Source organism: Cottoperca gobio, chromosome 1 (genome assembly GCF_900634415.1).
Source record: "Cottoperca gobio chromosome 1, fCotGob3.1, whole genome shotgun sequence".
In the NCBI taxonomy this organism is placed as follows: domain Eukaryota; kingdom Metazoa; phylum Chordata; class Actinopteri; order Perciformes; family Bovichtidae; genus Cottoperca; species Cottoperca gobio.
Window position 1 is genome coordinate 24,464,050 of NC_041355.1, and position 22,181 is coordinate 24,486,230.

Below are 22,181 nucleotides of genomic sequence, written 5' to 3' on the forward strand. Positions count from 1 at the left end.
GGCTTCACTGTTCCACAGACCACCAGGGAAAAGCAGTTAGCTGTCTCGCAGTTTCACAAAAAGGCCCCGAAGAGCATTTCACATACAGTATATACACACTAGCAAAATATGAGTATCCCTTCTTCTTATTGGTTGTTGTAGGCCACCATCCAATGGTGGCCTTTGTTAGGTGCGGTAGGCGTGATCATGCCTCTTGGCACAGTTTCAACGTTGGTGTCCTGATTTGGTAGCTGTTTACATTTATTGGGAACTTACACTTACACTACATTATGTATACATGCTTGAACTTACACTACATTAAGTGTGCATATTGAACAGTAAATCTCTGGTCTGTGTCTCAGCCTGACACAGGGTGCTGAAGTTTTATCATAACATCTTCAAAGTGTCCTCATGCCTTGGGTTACTGCTGTTCAACACAACACCTGCTATGATAGCGGAATGGGCATCTTTTCTTACGCACCCCTTATCTGGTTATATTCTAAACTAAGCTAGCTCCCTGCACCCTGTGTGCCACAGCTCAACTCACTTTATGTGAGTACTCTTTTTAATCATTGGACATGCATATAATTCTGATCAAAAGTAAGAATATAACATCATACATAGTAATGTGTATGGTACTTTAATCAAGGTATAAAAGTATAAAGATATACATACATAGTAAAGTGTATGTCACATGGCTCAAGATATAAAAGTACACCAATATAGTAATGTGTACAGTACATAAATCAAAGTATAAAAGTGCAGTGTACATCTAAGATTGAGCAAGTGACACTAAGCTTGGTGATAAATTCATGATTTCCACACTACTACGTTGCATGTAACCAGACATTATTTAACAAGGCAAGTTAAACACGTTTAAGATCAGCCAGCCGGCCACTTAACGTTAGCCTTTTACCTTCGGTCTGCTAAAATGATAATTGTATGCATCTGAATACCAAATGTTGTTACTCATTTGTCTGCTAAATGAATGCTAACTTTGCGCTGGCTAACACAGAGTTAGTGTTGACTATAAACGTCAGTCACAATGGTGTTTGGGCGCAGTGAGGATAAGAAGAAAAGTCAGTGTAGTCACTATAGTCATTCTCTGTAAAACAGCTTTAACTACACACAAAATACACCGATGATACACAACTCACTTTCCCACAATGGCTCCAACTTACATTATTCTTATTATTAGCATAAGGAGAGGTTATGAAAGATGGGTTTTGTCCTGTTGGAGTGGACTGCAGCAAGTCCATCAGGTTAACTAGTACTTGCATATTTCTAGTGATCAGGTCTTTGCATACAAGCAGACATGCTTAACACAATGTATTTAATAATGTCATCAGGAATCTCTGAACAACCATCCCGTCCATTTTTACACTTTGGCCATGATCTGAAGTATTTGCGGCGCTGCCTCTGTCCCACCAGCACTCGGACGAACTGCCCATGTCAGATAAACAGACCGCAGCCTGGCCTCAGTCTGCTGTGGCTCTCGCTGTGAATGGACTTGCTCGCTCCGCACTTTGAAAGAGAAATAACATTTTACGTGGTAATCAGCAGGTCAAGTGCTCCTCGCTGCGCTGCATTCATTCAACAGAGAGTGAGAGAGGAGGATATACACTTATATACTTTGTCTCACATACATTTTAAAGCCTCTCTGTCTGTGTCTCGCTTGTAACACACACTCTGTCCCCAAAGAGATTTATTGGCATCTTCTTTGTAGGGATTTCTGCAGCAAAGGAACTATTACTATGAACTACACTATTATATACACACCACAAACAATACAGTGGGGGATATCTCCGTTTGATTATTCACTCTCTGTCTCTGTCTCGCTGTCCACATCAAACAATTGCAGCCCCCGTCCACTCCACCCCTTCCTTTTGATGTCTGTGTGCTGATGCCACTCTGCCAATATCACCTCTTTGTACGAGTCTCTCACTCACTCTCTAACACACACACACACACACACACACACACACATACACACAGTCTCTCTCTCTCCTTGTCCTGGCATTGCCTGAATATCCTGTTACCCCTGGAGACTTCGGTAGTTTCTGGTTGGTTGGTTGAGGGACCCTCCTCCCACCCCTCTGTCGCACTGGGAGACAGAAACACTGTGTTGCTCTAATTATTTATTGGTATTTGTTCATTTGTGCTCAGATTGTTTGGTAGTACGTCAGTAAAATATTGTACAGAAAGTGAAAATGCAAGTATGAATGTGAGACAACGGGTAAAGTAGATTAAGTGGTTTTTAAAACCGTTTAACTCAACGCCCCCCTCCCTTTGTGGTATTATGTTGTTGGATATGTTTACCCACTCATCCAAGTATTTAAATGAAACTCATGCATCTAGTTAGAAAGGCTCCATCATGGCTCTGTGGCCATTAGTTGTTGCATAAGCATATCGTGGAGTTCCTTTATCTGACCCTCTGCATTCTTCCTGCAGGCAGGCTGGGTACTAAAGATGCTGGACACGCAACTCTTTTTGTTGCATATTGAATAAGGGATGAGCTATGTGTGAATACATATATGCTGTGATGCTTTCAGTCTTAAACATAATGAAGTTATTACATGGAGCATGAGCATTAACAATAAGAGAACATGTGACAAAGACAGTTAGTTGTACAGACATGTTGTTTATCTGGTGGAGAGGCTTTTGGTTACTGTTGAAGAAACGTATGGACATTAAGTAAAAAACTAACGCAAATGTATTTATTTTTTTCATTCTCACTATATCAGGAACCATTCGTCCGGTGCGGAGGAGTTTTTATGACCCAGTCTCGGCCCCAGGTCAGGGCTGGCAGTGGGAGTGGGAAAACGATGCGGGTTCGTGGACGGCCTACGACATGGAGGTGGCCATTGCCATCGAGAACGCCCACAATCGGCAGCAGCCCTGCTTTGACCTGACACCACTCGGCTTCTGCTACCTCATTGATTTTCAGAACATGACACAGGTGTGTTTACATTTTTTACATGGACATCAATTACAATATCAACTCGTAACTTCTTCCATACCTTTAATTCCTTTACTTACTAATACCTTTACTAAACTAATGTGTTGTGAACAGGTGAACAGACAGAGCCAGAGGTGTCGGAGGCTCCAGAGACGTGCTGACATGGCCTACCCTCTAGTGTCCGGTCCTCTCCCAATACCTAAAGGAGGGGGTGTAGGAGGAGGAGGAGGCGGCCTAACAGGAGCCCTGCTGGGTGTTGGGGTGTCGGGGGCCAGCATGGGGATTGGAAGCTCCGTCTACCCCAATGGGGGCATACCGGCTACTGGACTAGGCCAGCCTTGTTCCTGCCAGCAATGCATGCTGGTCCTTAGTGTAAAGACCAATACTGGAGGGGCAGGGATACAGACTCTAGGTAGACGCTCACTGACCATGCAGCGGTCCAAGAACCCAGTACCCATCGCCTCTAAACCTCTGAGTCCATCTAAATCAGCCACTCTGGGGCGAGGACAGCAGCTGAACTCAAACGCCAACTCCAACTATTATCAGACGCTGCCACACGGTCTCGCCATCTCCAGAAATATCGCCTCTCCAAGAAGGAACGCCCAGCTCTTTGCTCAGTCGCTGGCCGCCCTCACCGCTGGCACCACCTCTCTGGGTATCTCCTTGTCTTCCAACAGGCCGCCTCCGCCATCCCTCCCGCCTCCTCAGCCTCCATCATCTAAACCGAACCTGATCCCTCCGTCCATTCCAGCTAAGCACTCCTCATCTTCAGCCAACGAATCAGTGCCAACCGCCACATTAGTTTCCCCTTCCAACAGTGTGACCACGCCCCCTTCTCCTGTCCCGTCTCCATCGTCGATGGTGATGAAGCCGCAGCGCCCACTGTCCTCCGCAGCAACAGTGTGCCATGCCCCGTTGCCACAGAGATCAAGCTTAGCCGGGCTGAGTAGACCAGCGTTACAGAGGATTGCAATGGCCCAGTCCAGAGCGCTCATAGCATCAGGGTGAGTAAATGAAACATACACACAACAAGACTACCGACTGTAGCCTTTATAGTTATTACATTGTCTGATGAAGATGAAGGTGATGACGTAACACTCCAGGGCTGAAAAGTTATCTATTATCTACCTATTACTTCAATATTCATTTCCACAATAAACAAGAGAATGAGCTGCAGGATCAGAAAAGCTAAGACTAACAAAGCTCCTCTTCTGCTTTGCTGTTTCTAAATATGGATTTAGAGTCAACAGTTGGTCTAAATCTAACATCTAAGCATTTTATTCGTTTGACAGATCAGAATAACAAACTGGATTGACAGAATGCTGTTATTGTTGTTATTAGGTGTTAAAGTTGGGATTTTACTTGCAGAGTGCGTGAGACACTGAAGTCATTTATTTGCACCTCATATTGTCGTTAAATATCCAAAGTGTATCTCACACAGGATATTTCCCCACATCATGCAGCCCTATTGCAATCACAAACACTTTCTAAGCCTGTGCAGACATGTATGAGAAATGCATGCATACATACAGCCGTTGTAACTCCCATCTAAAGGTGCTTGTTAGTGTTGTAATGAGTCATGCATCTGTTACACAACACTGACTGTGAGGGATGAGATTTCAGAGGTGGGACTCTTCATTCCTGTTGGAAATGTCTGCGCAAAATTCACAAAACAGAAGTGAAAGTGATCATTCATTTCTCATGAAGGTGACGGAGAGATTAACAGGCAGAAGACAGTGAAGAAGAAGAATTTTAAGATCCAGTAGTACCTACCCTCCATGTATGTGTCTTGTGTCAGCAGACAGTGAATTCTGGTGACTAACATTTTAAACACTTAGTCAAATTCATGTTAAGTCAAAATAAATCACATGCACACTAATGAGACTGTGTTGACCATCTGTGAAGTGGCATCTGTAGAGCAGAGGGGGGACGGAGGCCATGGGTCAGCAGCCCCTCTAAAGCTATTCTATGCACACAAGGGTACGCACGGTGCAAAGGTCTGAGCAGATAGCCTCTTTATTTGACCATTTCAAATTGGAAACCACCGTGGAGACCTCAGGAATTACGAGAACACACAATTTAAAAACACACTTGTTGATTTAAAAACATTGTTTAAACTCAGCGGTAGATGAACAAACACTATAGATGTGCAACAATCAAAATGAGATGGCAAAACCACCTGTCTGTCTTATGTCTTTCTTTTCACACCTCGATCAATCTTCAACACCAGCAGTATACCTGAATGTACAAAAGCTGTCAGACTGCTGTTGTAAACATTTACAGCAGGAGAAGTAGTACACCGCAATCACAAACACATTTAACCAATTGAATTGTGTTGACCAGTTGCAGCTTCTCTCCTCCCACCCTGCTCTCCTCTCACCCTGCTCTCCTCCCACCCTGCTCTCCTCTCACCCTGCTCTCCTCTCACCCTGCTCTCCTCTGCACCCCTGGCTCTCCGCCCACCCTGCTCACCCTGCTCTCCTCCCACCCTTCTCTCCTCCCACCCTGCTCTCCTCTCACCCTGCTCTCCTCCCACCCTGCTCACCCTGCTCTCCTCCCACCCTGCTCTCCTCCCACCCTGCTCTCCTCTCACCCCTGCTCTCCTCTCACCCTGCTCTGCTCCCACCCTGCCTCTGCTCCCACCCTGCTCTCCTACTCACCCTGCGCCTCTCTCCCCACCCTGCTCTGCTCCACCCTGCTCTCCTCCCACCACTGCTCTCTCTCACCTAGCTCTCCTCTGCACTTCACCTCTCACCCTTTTCTCCGCTCACCCTGCTCTCCTCCCACCCGGCTCTCCTCCCACCCTGCTCTCTTATCACCCCTGCCTCGCCTATCATCCTGCTCATCCTTCTCTCCGCCATCCCTTCCTTTTCTCCTACCCAATTCTGCTCTCCAACCCTGCTCTCCTCTCACACTATCCCACCCTGCTCACCCTGCTCTCCTCTCACCCTGCTCTGCTCCCACCCTGCTCTCCTCTCACCCTGCTCTCCTCCCACCCTGCTCTCCTCCCATCCTGCTCTCCTCCCACCCTGCTCTCCTCCCACCCTGCTCTCCTCCCATCCTGCTCTGCTCTCCTCTCACCCTGCTCTCCTCCCACCCTGCTCTCCTCCCATCCTGCTCTGCTCTCCTCTCACCCTGCTCTCCTCCCACCCTGCTCTCCTCCCATCCTGCTCTGCTCTCCTCTCACCCTGCTCTCCTCCCACCCTGCTCTCCACCCAACCTGCTCTCCCACCCTGCTCTCCTATCATCCTGCTCTGCTCTCCTCTCACCCTGCTCACCCTGCTCTCCTCTCACCCATTTCCCCTCTCACCCTGCTCTCCTCCCACCCTGCTCTCCTCTCACCCTTTTCTCCTCTCACCCTGCTCTCCTCTCACACTACTCTCCTCTCACCCTGCTCTCCTCCCACCCTGCTCCCCTCTCACCCTGCTCACCCTGATCTCCTCCCACCCTGCTCTCCTCTCACCCTGTTCACCCTGATCTCCTCCCACCCTGCTCCCCTCTCACCCTGCTCACCCTGATCTCCTCCCACCCTGCTCTCCTCTCACCCTGTTCACCCTGCCCTGAACACACTCTCTGGCTCTTTCTTTCCAAGTACCCTTGAACTCCTGTGTTTTTACCGATTATTCTCCAGCCCTTAATCCCTTCCTCTTCCTCCCTGTCATCTCTCCTAAATAATAATTGTTTCTGACTTTCTAACTAAATCTCTTAACAAAGTGTGTTTCTTCCATCCCTAGCTGCTGCCTTATATATCCATGGTAAAATACTATTTGCCATCTTAAAGTCATTTCAGTTTGATTCTAATGTTGGTGGATCTATTTCAAAAACTTGAACTCATGTGGAGTTTGTATCACATTGATTTCAAAGCTTCTGGGAGATCGGGGCTATTTGTCATATTCAGCAAAACCTATTTGGGACTTTTTAGCCAAACTGTCTCCATTGGTCCATCAGTTGGTCCACCCCTTTGGTTCAGACATGTATGGTCCCAGAGGACAAAGCTTACTGGCCTCGGTGATCCCCTGACTTTTCTTCTAGCGCCACACTTATGTTGACACTTGTAGTTTTGAGTGAAATGTCTCCACAACTACTGGATGGATTTCCATGAAACTTGGTACAAGCATCCATGTTCCTCTCAGGATGCAGTGTCATTACTTTTGCTGATCCCTTAACTTTTCATCTAGCGCTCTCATCAAGTCAACATCACATTTTGTGCAACACTTTATGACCAAATATTTGCAAAACTAATGTCATTGCCACCACAAACTACTCAGAGAGTGCTGCCTGATTGCACTTGCTGTTGTTTTGGCGCCGCTCTTCACAGTCATACTGAGGAGGGGGAAGTGTTGCTCATTTACCCACAGAGGCTGGTTTGACTCAGCTTCCAGTTACTCTACTCAACTTCAAACGGACTCTTCAGTACCGCAAAGCGGAAAGGAAAACTAGATTACCTAGTGATATGTTCCAACTCTCCCTGATGTCATACAACAATGATGGAAGCTGCGTCATCAAAGCTTTCCCATATCTTGGTTTCAACAACAGGTGTGTGTTTTACTTTTCTTGTGAAAAAGCCTCCCACTGTACAGGAAGTGATGCTTTTCTTTTTTGCACCAGAGACCAAACAATGGGATTCTTGTCAGATACTTTAGATGTAGATTTTTTGGTAGTACCCCCCCTCCCTCAACTCTGTCGTATGTTCCCTGCCCCCTCCTCTCCTCCCCTGGCTCCTCTCCTCCCTCCTCTCCTGTCGCGTCTCAGCAGTCTGGGCCCCTCAGAGCCTCATTGTTGGTCTCCACAGTAACCTTTGTTGGATTACCCAAGCCTGGGCTGCATTAGCAGCACAATGCTGAGCCTCTCCTTCCCCCTCTCTCTGCTCAGACCTTTCTATATTCTTTTCCTACTATTTCTTCACTTTCCTTCTCAGTTCTCACTCTTTTTATCTCTGCTTCCTTCTAGCAGCCTGTATAGTTTTGTGCTACTTAAAACCCTATGCCCCTCATAGCGTTTATCAGCGTGTGGGGATTTTTTGGGGTGGGTGGATGTGGTGGAATACCCCATCATATCAATATGAATATCCTTCAGGTGGGGGAGAGGTAGACAGCGATACCGTTTCAGTCAGCATTGTTTTCATCCCCAGACAATCAAAACTCAGACGGGGTGTGTGCGTGAGTGCGTGAGTGCGTGAGTGCGTGTGCACATGCATAGACAGTCTCAGACAGCACACCAAGACATGGGTTTATGGGAATAGGGTGGGGACTACAAGACAAAGAAACAAGTCCGCAAACTGTCAAAGATTGATCACACAGTGGTGCAAGAAATCAGGCCAACACTAGAGAAGAGAGAGGGAGGTCCCACACACACACACACACACACACACACACACACACACACACAGTAATGCCTGGCTGTGAAGGCATTTAATAAATGCACACACACACACACACACACACACACACACACACATTGTCCTTCTCTCTCTCTGGCACACAGTAAATATTGACAATCCTAACAGCAGTGAAGAATGTGTGCTCACTCTATCTCTAGTGGGGGATTATATGAACGAGACAAAGGGAGGGAATGAGTGGGGGGGAATGGTGTTTGGAGGGGAGGGGGCAGGACAGTCAGCATACTGAGTAAAGGGAAATTAGGCAGGAAGGGGGGGGGGGGGAGAACTCCATGAAGTCTGACTGTATTTGGGAGAGAGACAGGAACAGAGGAGCAGGGAGAATGTGCTGTCACCTGTTTGGTTCACCAACAGGTTTCATCGTCATCCTGTGTGACCCACAGAGGGAGCTGTAACCACAGACAGGAACATTCTTATCTATTTCACAAATTCAAGGAAAAGATTGTGTGTACAACAAAACCTTGAGCAACACTTGTATCCTTGAATGAAGGAGAAGAATGCAATAATAAAGACTTGTTTAAGAAGTAAAAGAATGCAGACAAATCTGACTTTGACAAAAAGTTCCCAGAGTAACTGTCTCTATTGTCTCTGCTTTGTGTGGCTGCTGGCGGACACAATAGGTTTGTGGCTTTAAGCAGGCGTATTGTTGTTGGAGTATTATAATATATTGCCCGATCAGTATGACCTACATGGGATCTTTGACAATTCAACATTATACTAGTTCAGCAGCAAAAAAAGATGTCTTTATTGGACAGCAGATGTGCATTGACGTGCAACAAGACAAGCAGCTGTGGCTTTGAATGAATATAAATAAAAGGAGAAATACAGAAATTGTATATATGTACAAATTGTGTAGCTAACTGGTTACTAATATTTATTATATATTATGGATTAATCTATATAAAACGTATAACATATATCTAAAATACATCCATCCATCGGCACAACTGGCCTTGTGAAGCCCATATTAATAAAATAATGTAATACATAATGCATTAGCAAAGCCTTCCGTTTTTATCCAGCACTGACTGACGCTGTATCAGCTGTTTCTAACTCTCTGTGTAAGTCGATGACTTTGTTGTTGTGGTTTGTGTGCTCTGTCGTCCGTCAAAGATTGTTTATGAGGTGTAACACCGCTGTACAATCACTATAACAGAGGTCTCCCCTCTACCGCATTGCATCAATTATCATCAATTTCAGAATATGCATTCTACCAGTTAACCTTTCCTCAATATCATATAGATTATTGAATCTTATTAATATTATAGTTTTGAATCAGGGCCTTCAGTATTTTGATCAACAAGCTCATTAAAAATGAGGTATTGTTTGCATTTAATCAACATTTAGGTAAATAAGTAAGTAGCCTATAGGATCAGATCGCCAATATTAAAGTTAGAGTAAGAAGTATGTATTAAAAAGGAAAATAAATCTAGTCTGAATGCATGGTGCATTAGTATACAGTTATTTGCTCTCAAGACAGAGTCTGGCCAGACTTTTGAATTCTTTTTGAACAATAATAGAAGATGAAGACTGAAAACAAGTTAACCTGAAGGAGCGATGGCGAAGTCATGTGACTGATCTGTGCCGATTCCTCTGCCTGTGTGTCTGCATTGTGAATTCACAGGATGCTTTCCCTCATTATCTTTAGGAACAGTGTGTTGAGTTACACTCAGGTCAGTTCTGATGGTTTAATGCCAAACGATAGTCACATCATTTCATAATGAACACTTTTGAACTGCTGTATTATGTTTTTGAACATTTTATTTGTTGGTCATTATTTATTCAACAAAAACACCCTTCTCTCTGTGTGTTGACAAAAGAAGCTCCCAGCTTGCTTTTGAAATGTAGTAGGACGTTAGAAAATGTCACACAGTCGCCCCACAACAGCAAACCTTTCTGCCACTGTCTGTCACAGGAAATCATGTTTCACAAAAGCAGAGGAAGTTTCCCTGAAACATCAATAGTGAGTGTTTAAGTGAGTGAGTGTGTCCGTAAGAATGTGTGTGAGGCTGTGTGTGCGGCTTTATGTGCGTGAGACAATATGTGTGTGAGAATGTGTGGGCTGTGTTATTGTCTGGTGTCTAAAGTCCAGCTGATGTCCATCTGGGGGAATAGGAGTAGCAGAGGGACGGAGGGAGTGTGTGAGACAAAGATGAGGGAGTGTGTGATATTGTGGGAAGCGGGTGGAGGGTAGGAGGGCGGGTTTGAGGTCGCAGAGGGTCAAGAGACTGGAGTCCCATTCAGGCCCTTCCCCCCTGCGATGTTACGAGTCCTACTATAGTGAATGCATGACCCGCCCTCCTCTGCCTCTGATTGGCTAGAGGGTGTTACTGTCTAACAGTTGAAAATACACTAATCTTTGCAGCATAGCAATTTCATGCTCTGTATTGGAACTATGTTAAATTTCATCATCCCAATCAAATTCAAATAAATAAATTCAAATTCAATTGAAATAAATGTAATTTGTGTAGCAAAATGTTTCCTGTCCTGTGACATATCCAAATACATATATAGATATTAGTGTTGTCACAATACTAAAATGATGATGCCTGCCTTAAGTATCTCGACAGCAATACTGAAACGATACCGCAGCAAGAACCTAAAACATCAGGATAAGTAATGAAATAATAGATGACAAAACATGGAACTTAAAAGTTTTTTCTTTCCTTTTATTTGATCAATAAAACAAATAGCACTGAAAATATTGAGCCAATGTGAGGATGTGAAAAGAATCCATAAAACACCAGGAGTGAATGATTGTAGCACAGTGTGTTCATACATTTTATTATCAATGATCCCAACCAGGACTGGGGAAAGTGTACATTAAGATCCGCTCTTTACACGTTCACATCTCCACCTTCACACGTCACACTGCGGCTTAGAGCCGGGGAAGTGCGAGCAGTACTGTAAACTATTTTATTGAGTTGTCTCTTAACAGTTTTTACTCTTTTCAATGGTCACATTGTTGGTACAAAAAAGTATTTGGTGTCAATATCCAGCCCTAAGTCCAAGTCTGGGCAGTGCTACAACTTGTAGTCAAATGTCTATGCAGAAATGTGGACATCCAGAATAACCCCTCCCACTCTGGAATCTATAGTGTGTTTGTAACGTGCGCTACGCTGTGATAACGTGGGACTGTAAACAAAAGAGCTGTGTGTACGTGTGTGTTGTCAGCACATCAGTGGGGTGGCTGGACAGTGTGTTAATGAGCCACATGAAGCTTATCCAGGATCAGACTTGGCTCAACACTCTCTCTTCCTTCCCTCGTACGCTAAAGCTCCCCTTGCTAACGCAGCAGCTTTTTAGCTATTAATAGATCAGGTGGTGAGTGTGTGTTTACGTGTGTGAGATCACTGTCATTTCATTGAAGTGATCCAGCGCAGATGTAATAGAGGTGTTTCCCATCCGTCATCAGCAGATAGCCTATTCATAGCATCGTGTGCAGAGCGCTGTTCAGACCGAGCTGATCAACGTGCACGTGCTGTGATTAAGATGTGAGGGGAGACACATTCAGCCGTGCATTCTCACTACTTGGTTGTTGGACAGCTTCTGACTGTGGGCGGTGTTTGGTGCTGTGTCTGCTTAAACTAGAGAAACTACTGCTCGTTAGGGTTGAAATTGTGTGAATGAACAAGGTGTGACGTCACGTGTGATGTTTGTATATCGCTTGTGTGAGGAGTGACTGATATCAATGGTGGGTCACTTTGCTGTGCTGGGTTCCTGTGAGATGTTCGGTCACTCTCTTCAATAGGATGTGAGGAGAAGATATTTCATACACCACAGTCTTCAGTGTGATGAGATGTACACAACGTAAAGTCGTACAATCCAAAAGGAGGCACCTAACCCTATTTTCTTAGAAGTGAGGCGGCCATTAAGGAGACATCTAATCTACACACTTAATGATGGAATATGTTAACATGTGGAATGTAATGTAACCCTGCCTTGGCCATTATTATTGTTTTTATCAGCAGACTATCAGAAGAGCAGCTTTTTACTGCCGTGTTAGTCAAGTGTCATGTTTGTGATGAAGGTTTCACATCATTTCTGACTCAATTCATTTTCTTTTTACATCATTTTTGTATAACGTTTTGTACAATGTACCTCTGTCCTTTTGAATATAATAAATACAACTAGGCTAAATGTTGTTTCTAGAGAGGCAAAAGTAATGTTTCCAACAGCAGACTCAGAACTATCGCACTGGAAACAACATAAAGTGTCAAGCAAATAATATGCTGGACATAAAGGAAGTTCAGAGAGAATGCAGAACACAGACAGCGTCAGTATCAGTCTCAGAGAGCAGAGGTCTGCGCAGCTTCTCTTTCGATGTTCTGGAAGGATGTACCGTAATCTACTCGACTGCTGTCGGTCGTATGTAGAGGCGGAGAAGCCAACCCACCAGTGTTGACTTGTCTGTGTCTCAGTTTTCTATCCATCTTCACCCTGTAATGTTTAGCACTTGTGTGTTTTGGAAGCTACATCTATGCATGTGAACTAGTAGCACATTACATCAGTGGCTTCTGTGCTAGACCCCTCACTCTGCATGTTTCTTCTTCTACTACATTTTCTGTTTTGCTTTTTCTCTCCAAAGCGAATAAAATAACACCTCATTTTCACACAAACTCATTCTGTCTTCCTCTTCCTCTCACACACACACACTCACACACACACACACACACACACACACACACACACACACACACACACACACACTAGTGAGTCGTTTGTCGTCATGTGTCACTGAGTGGTGTTAAGTGAAAGCAGCTTAGTGCACTGACAGAAAGCCTGTTAAAGCTAAACCAAAAACTGGAAACAACAGATCATCCTTCTGCGTGTCACACTGCCAACAACAGCCTGGAGTCGGTCTGATAGTGCAGCTGGTTGGGCGGAGGGGTGTAGTGGTGAATGCAGGAACCTTTAGGTCGCTGGTTCTAATCCGGCTCGAGGGAGGAGCTGTTTTCTATAAATGTAGGCGTGTTTGTGTTCCTTCTTGAATCTCAGCTTGTTTATTTCTGAGAGTAAAGTTCAAATGTCACGATCATCTATCATAGTACTGGAGTCTGTACAGCTCTATACAATTCCTTTTAAAAAACAGCTTATGTGTCTGCGTATGATAGATGGGTTTGTCCCTAAAGATGATGATGATGAAGATGATGGGCTTTGTGATGAAACAGATAATCCCCAGCAATCAGCTGAATGACGTCCATCTCTCTGAGATCACTGAGAAGATGGAAACTCTGTGGATTATCTGTCATTAACACACACACACACAGCCGGGCGTAGTCATTGTAGCCGCCGGACGAAGATGCACACAGAGATACAAACAGAGCGAGGAGGGAAACATGGAGGCAGAACTGAGTCTCTTGTGTCTTTATGACAATTGTCTTCAATTGTTTCGCTGTTTGAACGTTTGACAAGATACTAACTTGTAAAGCTGAGTCGTCTTTTTTGTCTTTTTGTGAAACCTGGTGACCTCTCAGTGTGAAAATGACAGTGATCAGTTTTTCAAAGTGAGTATCGGTGTGCTGCAGTGAGGGGTTCCAGTGTTGGAAACACAATGTACTAAACTGTTTGTGTCTCCTCTTGCAGTGTGCCCACCGTCCCAGTGAAGAACCTCAATGGATCCAGTCCTGTTCACCCTGCACTGGCCGGTAAATCACACACACTCACTAACCATTGGATGCTTCTGGTGACAGCTATAGCATGTCCACATTTTGATTAGTTTCTTTGTGGAACTTCACAAGAAACCAGAGAGGAAAATGCTATTTGTGTTCGAACAAGACTCAACTTCTCTCTTCTGTATTCCAGGGATCACAGGTATCCTGATGAGTGCTGCCGCTCTGCCCGTTTGTCTGACTAGACCTCCAAAACTCGTGCTGCATCCTCCGCCTGTCAGCAAGAGCGACATCAAACCCGTGCCAGGCTTTGGCCACTGCTGCAGGAAGACCACCAAGAAACAGGCTCGTAAGGGTAAGTCAAGAACCAACCACAGAAATGCAGAAGAAACATAGTTTTGCCTCCACAAAAGCATCACTTGTATGTTTTCTGCCCTTACATCACTTTTAACCATGTGCCGTTTATCATCAGCTTTTCTATTGCGTGAGAGTTTTAGAAATGATTCACCAACAGGTGTTAATGACCTGGACTTCTTCTTGCCTTTCACCCCCTCCCTCCTGTCTGCAGGTAAAACTCCAGAGGAGGTGGTAAAGAAGTACCTGCAGAAAGTAAAGAGTCCCCCAGAGGAGGTATGAACGATATTTGTATCTGTATCTTTCACGGTGCTAACTCATATGATGTATAATGTTGGTTTCACATGAAATGATATGAAATGATCTTCTTTTTCTTTTAGGACTGTACCATCTGTATGGAGCCGTTAGGCGGTCCGTCTGGATATAAGGGTCCGGGGGTGGCGCCCGTGTCTCGGGCGGAGTCAGTTGGGCGACTAGCACAGTGTGGACACCAGTACCATTTCCAGTGTCTGGTGGCCATGTATAATAATGGCAACAAGGACGGCAGGTAGGTTACAAACAGAGCAGCACTCCTCATTGTCTCTCAACTGTTTTGAAAATAAGCTCATCAATTCTCTCTTTGCAGTCTTCAGTGTCCCACCTGTAAAACCATCTACGGTGTAAAGACAGGCAACCAACCGGCAGGGAAGATGGAGTACCATGTGATCCCTCACTCTCTACCAGGACATCCTGACTGCAAAAGCATACGCATCATCTACAACATACCACCAGGCCTTCAGGTACTGGAGGAGAGCTGGGCGGACTGAAGAGGTCTTACATGCTCAGAGTTTGGTTGATCAGCATGAGTGCCTGCTAATATCAACCATCTCCCTCTCCTTTCAGGGACCAGAGCATCCCAACCCAGGGAAGCCCTTCACTGCCAGAGGCTTTCCCCGACACTGCTACCTCCCAGACAGCGAGAGAGGACGCAAGGTAAACACAATCCACCGTCCTGTCACACACAACCATCAGCCTATGTAAATCTATTCTTTTTGAAGATTGATTGTTCAAACGAAACATTCATTCTTACCTTTACCCTAACCCGTCGTCAGGTACTGAGACTGCTCCTGGTAGCATGGGACCGCAGGTTGATCTTCTCAGTTGGGACTTCGAGCACTACTGGAGAGTCTGACACCGTCATCTGGAACGAGGTACATAGTGTTAGGTTAGGTTAGTGTTAGACTGTAACTCAAGTCTAATCTGATAGTCTGTAGTTTGTGATATATGCACATCAGGGGTTATTGTCATCAAAACAAAACATGTGTTCCCCTCTCTTCAAGGTCCACCATAAGACAGAGTTTGGCTCCAACCTGACGGGCCACGGCTTCCCTGACCCCGGACACCTCAACAACGTCCTGGAAGAGCTCAGAGCTCAGGGCATCACAGAGGACGACGGACTGGTGGAAAAGTGAAAGGACAAGCGACCGGGGCAGACATCGTGTGAGAGCAGTGAAGAGTGGAAGGAGGAACGAGGAGTAGAGAAAGAGACCATGAAAATAAAAAGAAGAGGACCTGGACTGAGGCACACTCTCTCAGCCAGCATTTAAGAGGGGTGCAGGGGACGCTCGGGTTATAGGAGACATAGATTTTGTTTTGCAGAGGGAACCACTTTTCAAGATGTTGATTGAGTCATTGCTGGGTTCGTCTGTCATTGTAAGTCTGTCCAAACTTTTCTGTTTTCAAGTAAGCACATTACCAGCTGGAGTTTGAGGAAGCTGCAGCAGAGAAAGAGGAGGAGGCTAAAAGAACCAGCAGAAAAGAATGATGGCACTCACAGGTTTAGCTACTAGACAGCTAGGTACTAAATGTCGACACGTGAGAATGGATTGGTACTAATATTTAACACAAAAACAAGTTCACTTTACTGAGAGAGAGAGAGCAAGAGTAACCAGGAAAAGAAGGTACAACGTTAGAGCAGTTCAATGAACACTGGGAGAGAAAGGACAAAGAGAGAAGTTGGAGCAGTGGGGGAGGGGACAGGAGGAGGGGATGCAGGAATAATGTAGCAGAAAGAGACAAAGATGGTGAATGAATGTAGCGTAGGATAGGAGTAGAGTCAAATCAACTTGTATGGTACATAACATGTACTTTAGCTATCATTTAAAACACCAGGTAACCAGGAGTGATGGAGGGAAAGACAGATGGACTGCGTGCTTGCCTTGTTCAAACCACCTGCTTGTTTGTGGTTGAAGTTTAGTGCTGTTGCTCCCTCTTGTGGTGGTACTGATGAACTACACCTCAGCCTGCAAGCTATCGGAACAAATCAAATTGTTACTATGAGTTATCCGCTGTGTTACTTTTTTATCATTGTTACTATAATCCTCATTTAACGTCATTCCATACTTTACCTCCTACTTTTGACTTGATGGGTTTTTTTAAATGACCTCGGCTCTATATGTTTATGATTGTGTGTGAAATGACAAAAGACCAAACTAAGGCCTAGTCACTTTGGTCTATTTGGAGTCTTACTATTGAGCCTTTGTGGTACAAGTTAACCTTAGATACACAGGTACAAGTATTTACTTATATATCTTTAGTTTTTTCCCTTTTGATGGTTCACATGGTTTCAGTGGATGTAAATGCTGTCGTGTCCTTGTGAGAAAAGGTGAGGATGTGAATAAAAACCCGATAAAGATAAACAGTTTGAGGGTTGCCTAAAGGTGCTGAGGATTTACTAAGTGTTTAGTTCTAGTTGAAAGAGCTTCACTGTCAGTGCTTCAACTGAGAAATGAACATGGGCCTGGTTCACCACCAGAAAGCCCCTCAAATTGGGCAGAGGGTCGGGGAGGATGGAGAGGACAAGAGGTAGAGCAGAAGCAGAGGTCACGTCCTACTGAGGAGAGAAGACCCTCAATATTCAAATACTGTATATATATTATATATTGTTCAATCTGGCAATTTGTCAAGGACACTGTGGTTGGTGGAGCTTCAGAATGAGTTGTAAGTAACTAGTGGAAAATTACAAATGAAGATCCCCAATTAGACACAAACATGATTAACTAGGATTCTAGTTAATAGTTATGTCCCATCAAAGTTAATAAAAACTATTTCCTCATTTTTACTTGAGAAGTTAAATTGCAAGTTCCCAAAACCGGTTTAGGCCAACCACAGGAAACATCACAACTGGACTGGCTTCTGATTGGCTGACATCCCTTAAAATAGGTGACATCTGTCCAATAAGGCCAGTTTGCAGCATCTGAACCAGAAGGCCGTCATTCTGTGGATTTACCTCGTCGGCCAATCAGTGATGTCAGTTCTTTCTGTGGGGATGTTAATATTCCTGGGAAATAGCATGAAGAGCATATGCTGCACCTGCACCAGAGGACAGTGTGTTTGTAACTATACACAGTATGGGATCTTTAATCTATGACTTGTTGACCTCAGCTGGAGATCAGTAGCATCCTTCTTAATTCAACTAAATTGATTTTAAAAACTCCTCTTCTCACCTCTACCCCTCCTGACGGATAACACACTGCCCAGTCTTAGAGTTGGGTCTGTAAATGACCCCTTATCACAATGCAATGTTACAAGATGTGTGTGTGTGAGAGTGAGACAGAGAGAAAGATAACCTGTGTACTGTGTATACTACCAACATGCTCCCAGTTTAGGGTATTATTTTGGTACTCCATGGGAATCACATCATCCATTAACGCTGATGATGATTCTCCCTTCCTTCTTTATTATGTTATTTTAATTTGAAATGTAGTTACATCTTTGTTTTTAATTGCATCTTCCTTGACACTATTATAGAGTAAACTGCCTTTTTTTTATTGTGTGTATGTTGTATTAATTATGCCCCTTTTTATTTGTTATAATTGGTTTACAAAGACAGTATTTTTAAATACAATGTCTTTTTTTTCATTGTGTACAGAAATGAAGCTGATTTGTGTCATCTTTTCTTTGGAAAAGGAATTTGATGGTAGACTTTTATTTGAGTGTGAAATGTAATGAAATTTAAAGGCAAGTCAAACCCTTACACACTTGCTCTTCTGTGAGGTAAAGAATACTTTTATTTTCTACATATCATCTGTCCTGTTACTGTTCTGCACTGAGCCTTTATCTGCTCTCAACGTTTGTGACCCTGGAAGGTTTCGTAGCAGATGTGTTGATGGACATGTTGGGCTTAGTCTTATGTCCTCTTTTAACAGGAGAATGGTTCAAGTGCAGGTGGCATGATGGAAATTATTATTTTAAACATTGTAAAATATAATAAAATCACAATTTCCTCTTGTGTTGTTGCAGTTTTCTCACTCTGTTGGCCCAAACACTGCACAATGACTTGGGAAAACACTGATTTTGTTGATTTTGAATTTGAATTATTTGAATAATAATACATTTTATTTATAAGCGCACTTTTTATTTGCGTAAACGAAACTCAAAGTGCTACAGAGTAAAAACAATGAGCAAAATATACATTTAAAAAATAAAATAAAAACATTTGATAGACAAGACAACACTTTTAAATGGTTAAAGTCTAGCAAAATGCTCCAGTTAAAGAGATGCGTTTTTAGGCCTGTTTTAAAAGCATCCACAGTCTGTGGCGTCCTCAGATGTTCAGGGAGAGCATTCCACAGTCTGGGAGCGGCAGAGCAGAAGGCGCGATCTCCCATGGTTTTGAGCTTGGTCCTGGGGGGAAGGAGGAGGTTAGCCTTTACAGAACGGAGGTTTCTTGTGGAGGTTTGTGGGGTGAGCAGTTCTCTGAGGTAGGATGGAGCATTTCCGTGAATGCACTGATGGGTGTAAAGGGAGATTTTATAATCCATCCTGAGTGAGACCGGGAGCCAGTGCAGTGATTTGAGGATGGGTGTGATGTGTTCGTACTTTCACACTCTCATCAGGATCCTAGCAGCGCTGTTCTGGATGTATTGCAGCTTCTGGATGTTTTTGCTAGGAATCCCGATGAGAAGTGCGTTGCAGTAGTCAAGTCTGGAGGAGACAAAGGCATGGACAAGCTTTTCAGCATCTGACAGAGAGAGTGTGGGGCGGAGTTTGGCAATGTTTTTGAGGTGGTAGAAGGAGTTCGTGCATGTTTGTCTGATGTGGGCCTCAAAGGTCAGGTGAGGATCCATTTTAACACCCAGATTGGTGACTGTTGATGAGAGTGGAATGTTCTGACCGGAGAAGGTGATGCAGGTTATGGAGGAGGACTGGACCTGATGTGGGATGCCAACTAGAAGGGCTTCGGTTTTAGAGCTGTTTAATTGGAGTAAATTTTGTAATTAAGATAATGTTAATCATTTCGAAACAATGAACAGAAATTACAATAAATGTTTTTATTACTATTTCTTTTGATTTGATGAATTGGATGAATTGAGTCTGATTTGGTTATTGCAGAGTTAAAACGTGCTTGTCGATTAATTACTAACTAACTTGAAGTATAAGTGTCTTTGGAAGACATCATGATGGATTTCAAAGTTTACCCATGGTGTGCAGTGTCTGTGTTTGCCATGTAGCAAACAGCTATAAACTCACCATTTCAGTTGTGTCCCTTTAAATGTGGATTTCTCATCCCTGCTGAAGGCAATACCTCCTCCAAACGTCTGTGGATAAGGGCCTTCCATGACATTGTCTTCTTCTTTATGAGATGTGGGGTGGGAAAAAGATTATCATAGGTGCTGGTGTGGAGAGAGAGCATCAACAGCAAATTATACATATCGCAAAATGCTGAGTGTGGATGATTAATACAAGAAAGAAAATAAAGAATGAATGAAACGTTACCTCTGTTCGTATTTTCTTTCTAGCCAAAATGTAATAGTGATGTACTCTTGAAGGATTGCGTGTATCCCTTCGATAGCTCAGTTGGTAGAGCGGAGGACTGTAGGTGCTTAACGCAGAGATCCTTAGGTCGCTGGTTCAAATCCGGCTCGAAGGAGGGTTGTCTTTTTGCACATTTACAAGAGACAACAAATTACTGACATGCTACCAAACGCTCTAAAGCTCACACAGCTTCTCGGATCATTTTTTTTTCACTATCACAATAATATTGCTTATTAATAACCATGAGGTAATGACATAATCATGATATTTTTGAAAAGTTTCAGTTTTGTTTTAAACAACGACATAGTACTGGAACAGCACTTTTAAGAGTTTTTAATGATTTTCTCTTAGCTTCTCTTAATTTAACTTCTTGACTCTAAATTATTGCTATTCTGGTTCTTTTAGAGTCTAAAAGAAGTGTGAAAGGCAGCTGTAAGGTCTACATTTTAAACCTTACAGCTGCCTTTCACACTGTGGATCACAGGATCCTTCACTGTTTGGGCATTAACCCTTGTGCTGTCTTAACATCCTGTATATTCTTGTTCTAAGGGTAAAAAATGACCCATCTCCACTAAACCTCTTAAAGCAGGGGTGCCCACACTTTTTTGGATTGTGAGCTACTTTTAAAATGACCAGGTCCAAATGATTTTTCTACATTGGTCAAGTTGCTGTCGAAACAGGTGAGTTTTCAGTCTGAGACAGAAGGTGTGAAGACTGTCCGCTGTCCTGACATGGTCATTCCACCATTTTGGAGGCAGGATAGCAAACAGGCGGGTTTTGTTTGAGGGGAATCTGGGTCCCACTCGTAGTGAGGGAGCAGCGAGCCGATTGGTCGACGCAGAGCGAAGTGAACGCACTGGGGAGTCTGGCTTGACCTCGGCCTGGATGTAGGAAGGGGCTGATCCATTCACAGCACGGTAGGCCAGCACCAGAGTCTTGAAGCAGATTGAGGCACTCACTGGTAGCCAGTGAAGGGAGCGCAGGAGCGGTGTAGTGTGGGAGAACTTGGGAAGGTTAAAGACCAGTCGGGCTGCTGCATTCTGGGTCAGCTGTAGAGGTCGAATGGCACATGAAGGCAGTCCGGCGAGGAGGGAGTTAAAGTAGTCAGTGAGATGACAAGAACCTTGACCAGAACCTGCGTCGCCTTCTGAGTCAGTAGGGACATATCCTCCTGCTGTTGTACAGAGTGTGTCTGCAGGAGCAGGTTGTTGCAGCGATGCTGGCTCTGAAGGTCAGTTGGTCGTCCAGTGTCACACCCAGATTCCTTGCAGTCCGAGTCGGGGAAACAACTGAGGAGAGTCCTTCTCAGGAAGGAAAAGGAGTTTGGTCTTGTCGAGGTTGAGTTTCAAGAGGTGTGCGGACATCCACTGAGAGATGTCAGCCAGACAAGGCGAGATCCATGCCTCCACCTGGGTTTCAGATCTGAGAAAAGACAGAATCAATATGTCCTTATTAAATCTACAGCAACTGGGAATATACGTTCTTTTCTTTTGGAACAGAGGGAAATCAGATTGCAGATTAACTGCAGAAAGTGCATTAAACACAAGTGGGAATCAAACAATAAAATAAAATAAAACAATCCTTGGTGATGCTGAAGCCTTTGTCCTTCAAAGACTTAGTGTAACAGTGGCCGCAGCTACAGAATATTATGGATTAAACTGCCCAGCAGTGTGTAAAGATCTTTTCAAAATGATGATTATCTCCACCACAGTCAACTGCAGGATTGAAATGTCACATGCATCAGTAATAATAATCCAATAATATCATGTTTAGTGTTACATTGACAGACTACTTGTATGTGCACGTTTCTATGTAAACTACTAAAAGTACATTTTGCTGCTCAAACATCTGTAGTTTTACTTAAGTATCATTTTGAATATCATATCACCACTGTTCACATGTCCTTTAAAGCACAAGTGCAGCACACACACTGACACACATACAGTAACTGAATATTCAGCCCAGTTTCAATTCTTTAAACCTTTGACCTGATGTCACAACAACAATGAAGTGGTTTGTGCAAACTGTTTATATGATAAGATTCATATCTTTATGTCCACTCTGCAATCATCTTCAGGACTGA

At 43.9% G+C, this 22,181-nt stretch overlaps 1 protein-coding gene and 1 non-coding gene across 4 annotated transcripts in view; both read left to right on the plus strand.

Moving 5' to 3' along the window:
- The window catches only part of LOC115013556 (E3 ubiquitin-protein ligase DTX4-like), a 29,798-nt gene extending 11,226 nt beyond the window's left edge, over nt 1-18,572 (plus strand). For all 3 annotated transcript variants that reach the window (XM_029440067.1, XM_029440144.1, XM_029439986.1), the window contains exons 3-12: nt 2,724-2,938; nt 3,053-3,942; nt 13,923-13,984; nt 14,142-14,303; nt 14,517-14,578; nt 14,683-14,849; nt 14,928-15,081; nt 15,185-15,274; nt 15,394-15,492; nt 15,622-18,572. In XM_029440067.1, coding sequence (XP_029295927.1) covers nt 2,724-2,938; nt 3,053-3,942; nt 13,923-13,984; nt 14,142-14,303; nt 14,517-14,578; nt 14,683-14,849; nt 14,928-15,081; nt 15,185-15,274; nt 15,394-15,492; nt 15,622-15,753 — 2,033 coding nt within the window. In that variant the 3' untranslated portion in view covers nt 15,754-18,572. The remainder of the gene's footprint in view (nt 1-2,723; nt 2,939-3,052; nt 3,943-13,922; nt 13,985-14,141; nt 14,304-14,516; nt 14,579-14,682; nt 14,850-14,927; nt 15,082-15,184; nt 15,275-15,393; nt 15,493-15,621) is intronic.
- Nucleotides 18,573-20,125: 1,553 nt separating this feature from the next.
- trnay-gua (transfer RNA tyrosine (anticodon GUA)) lies at nt 20,126-20,213 on the plus strand. The gene is given in 2 exon segments: nt 20,126-20,162; nt 20,178-20,213. It is a non-coding gene; the product is annotated as a tRNA-Tyr (tRNA).
- The last annotated feature ends 1,968 nt before the right edge of the window (nt 20,214-22,181 follow it).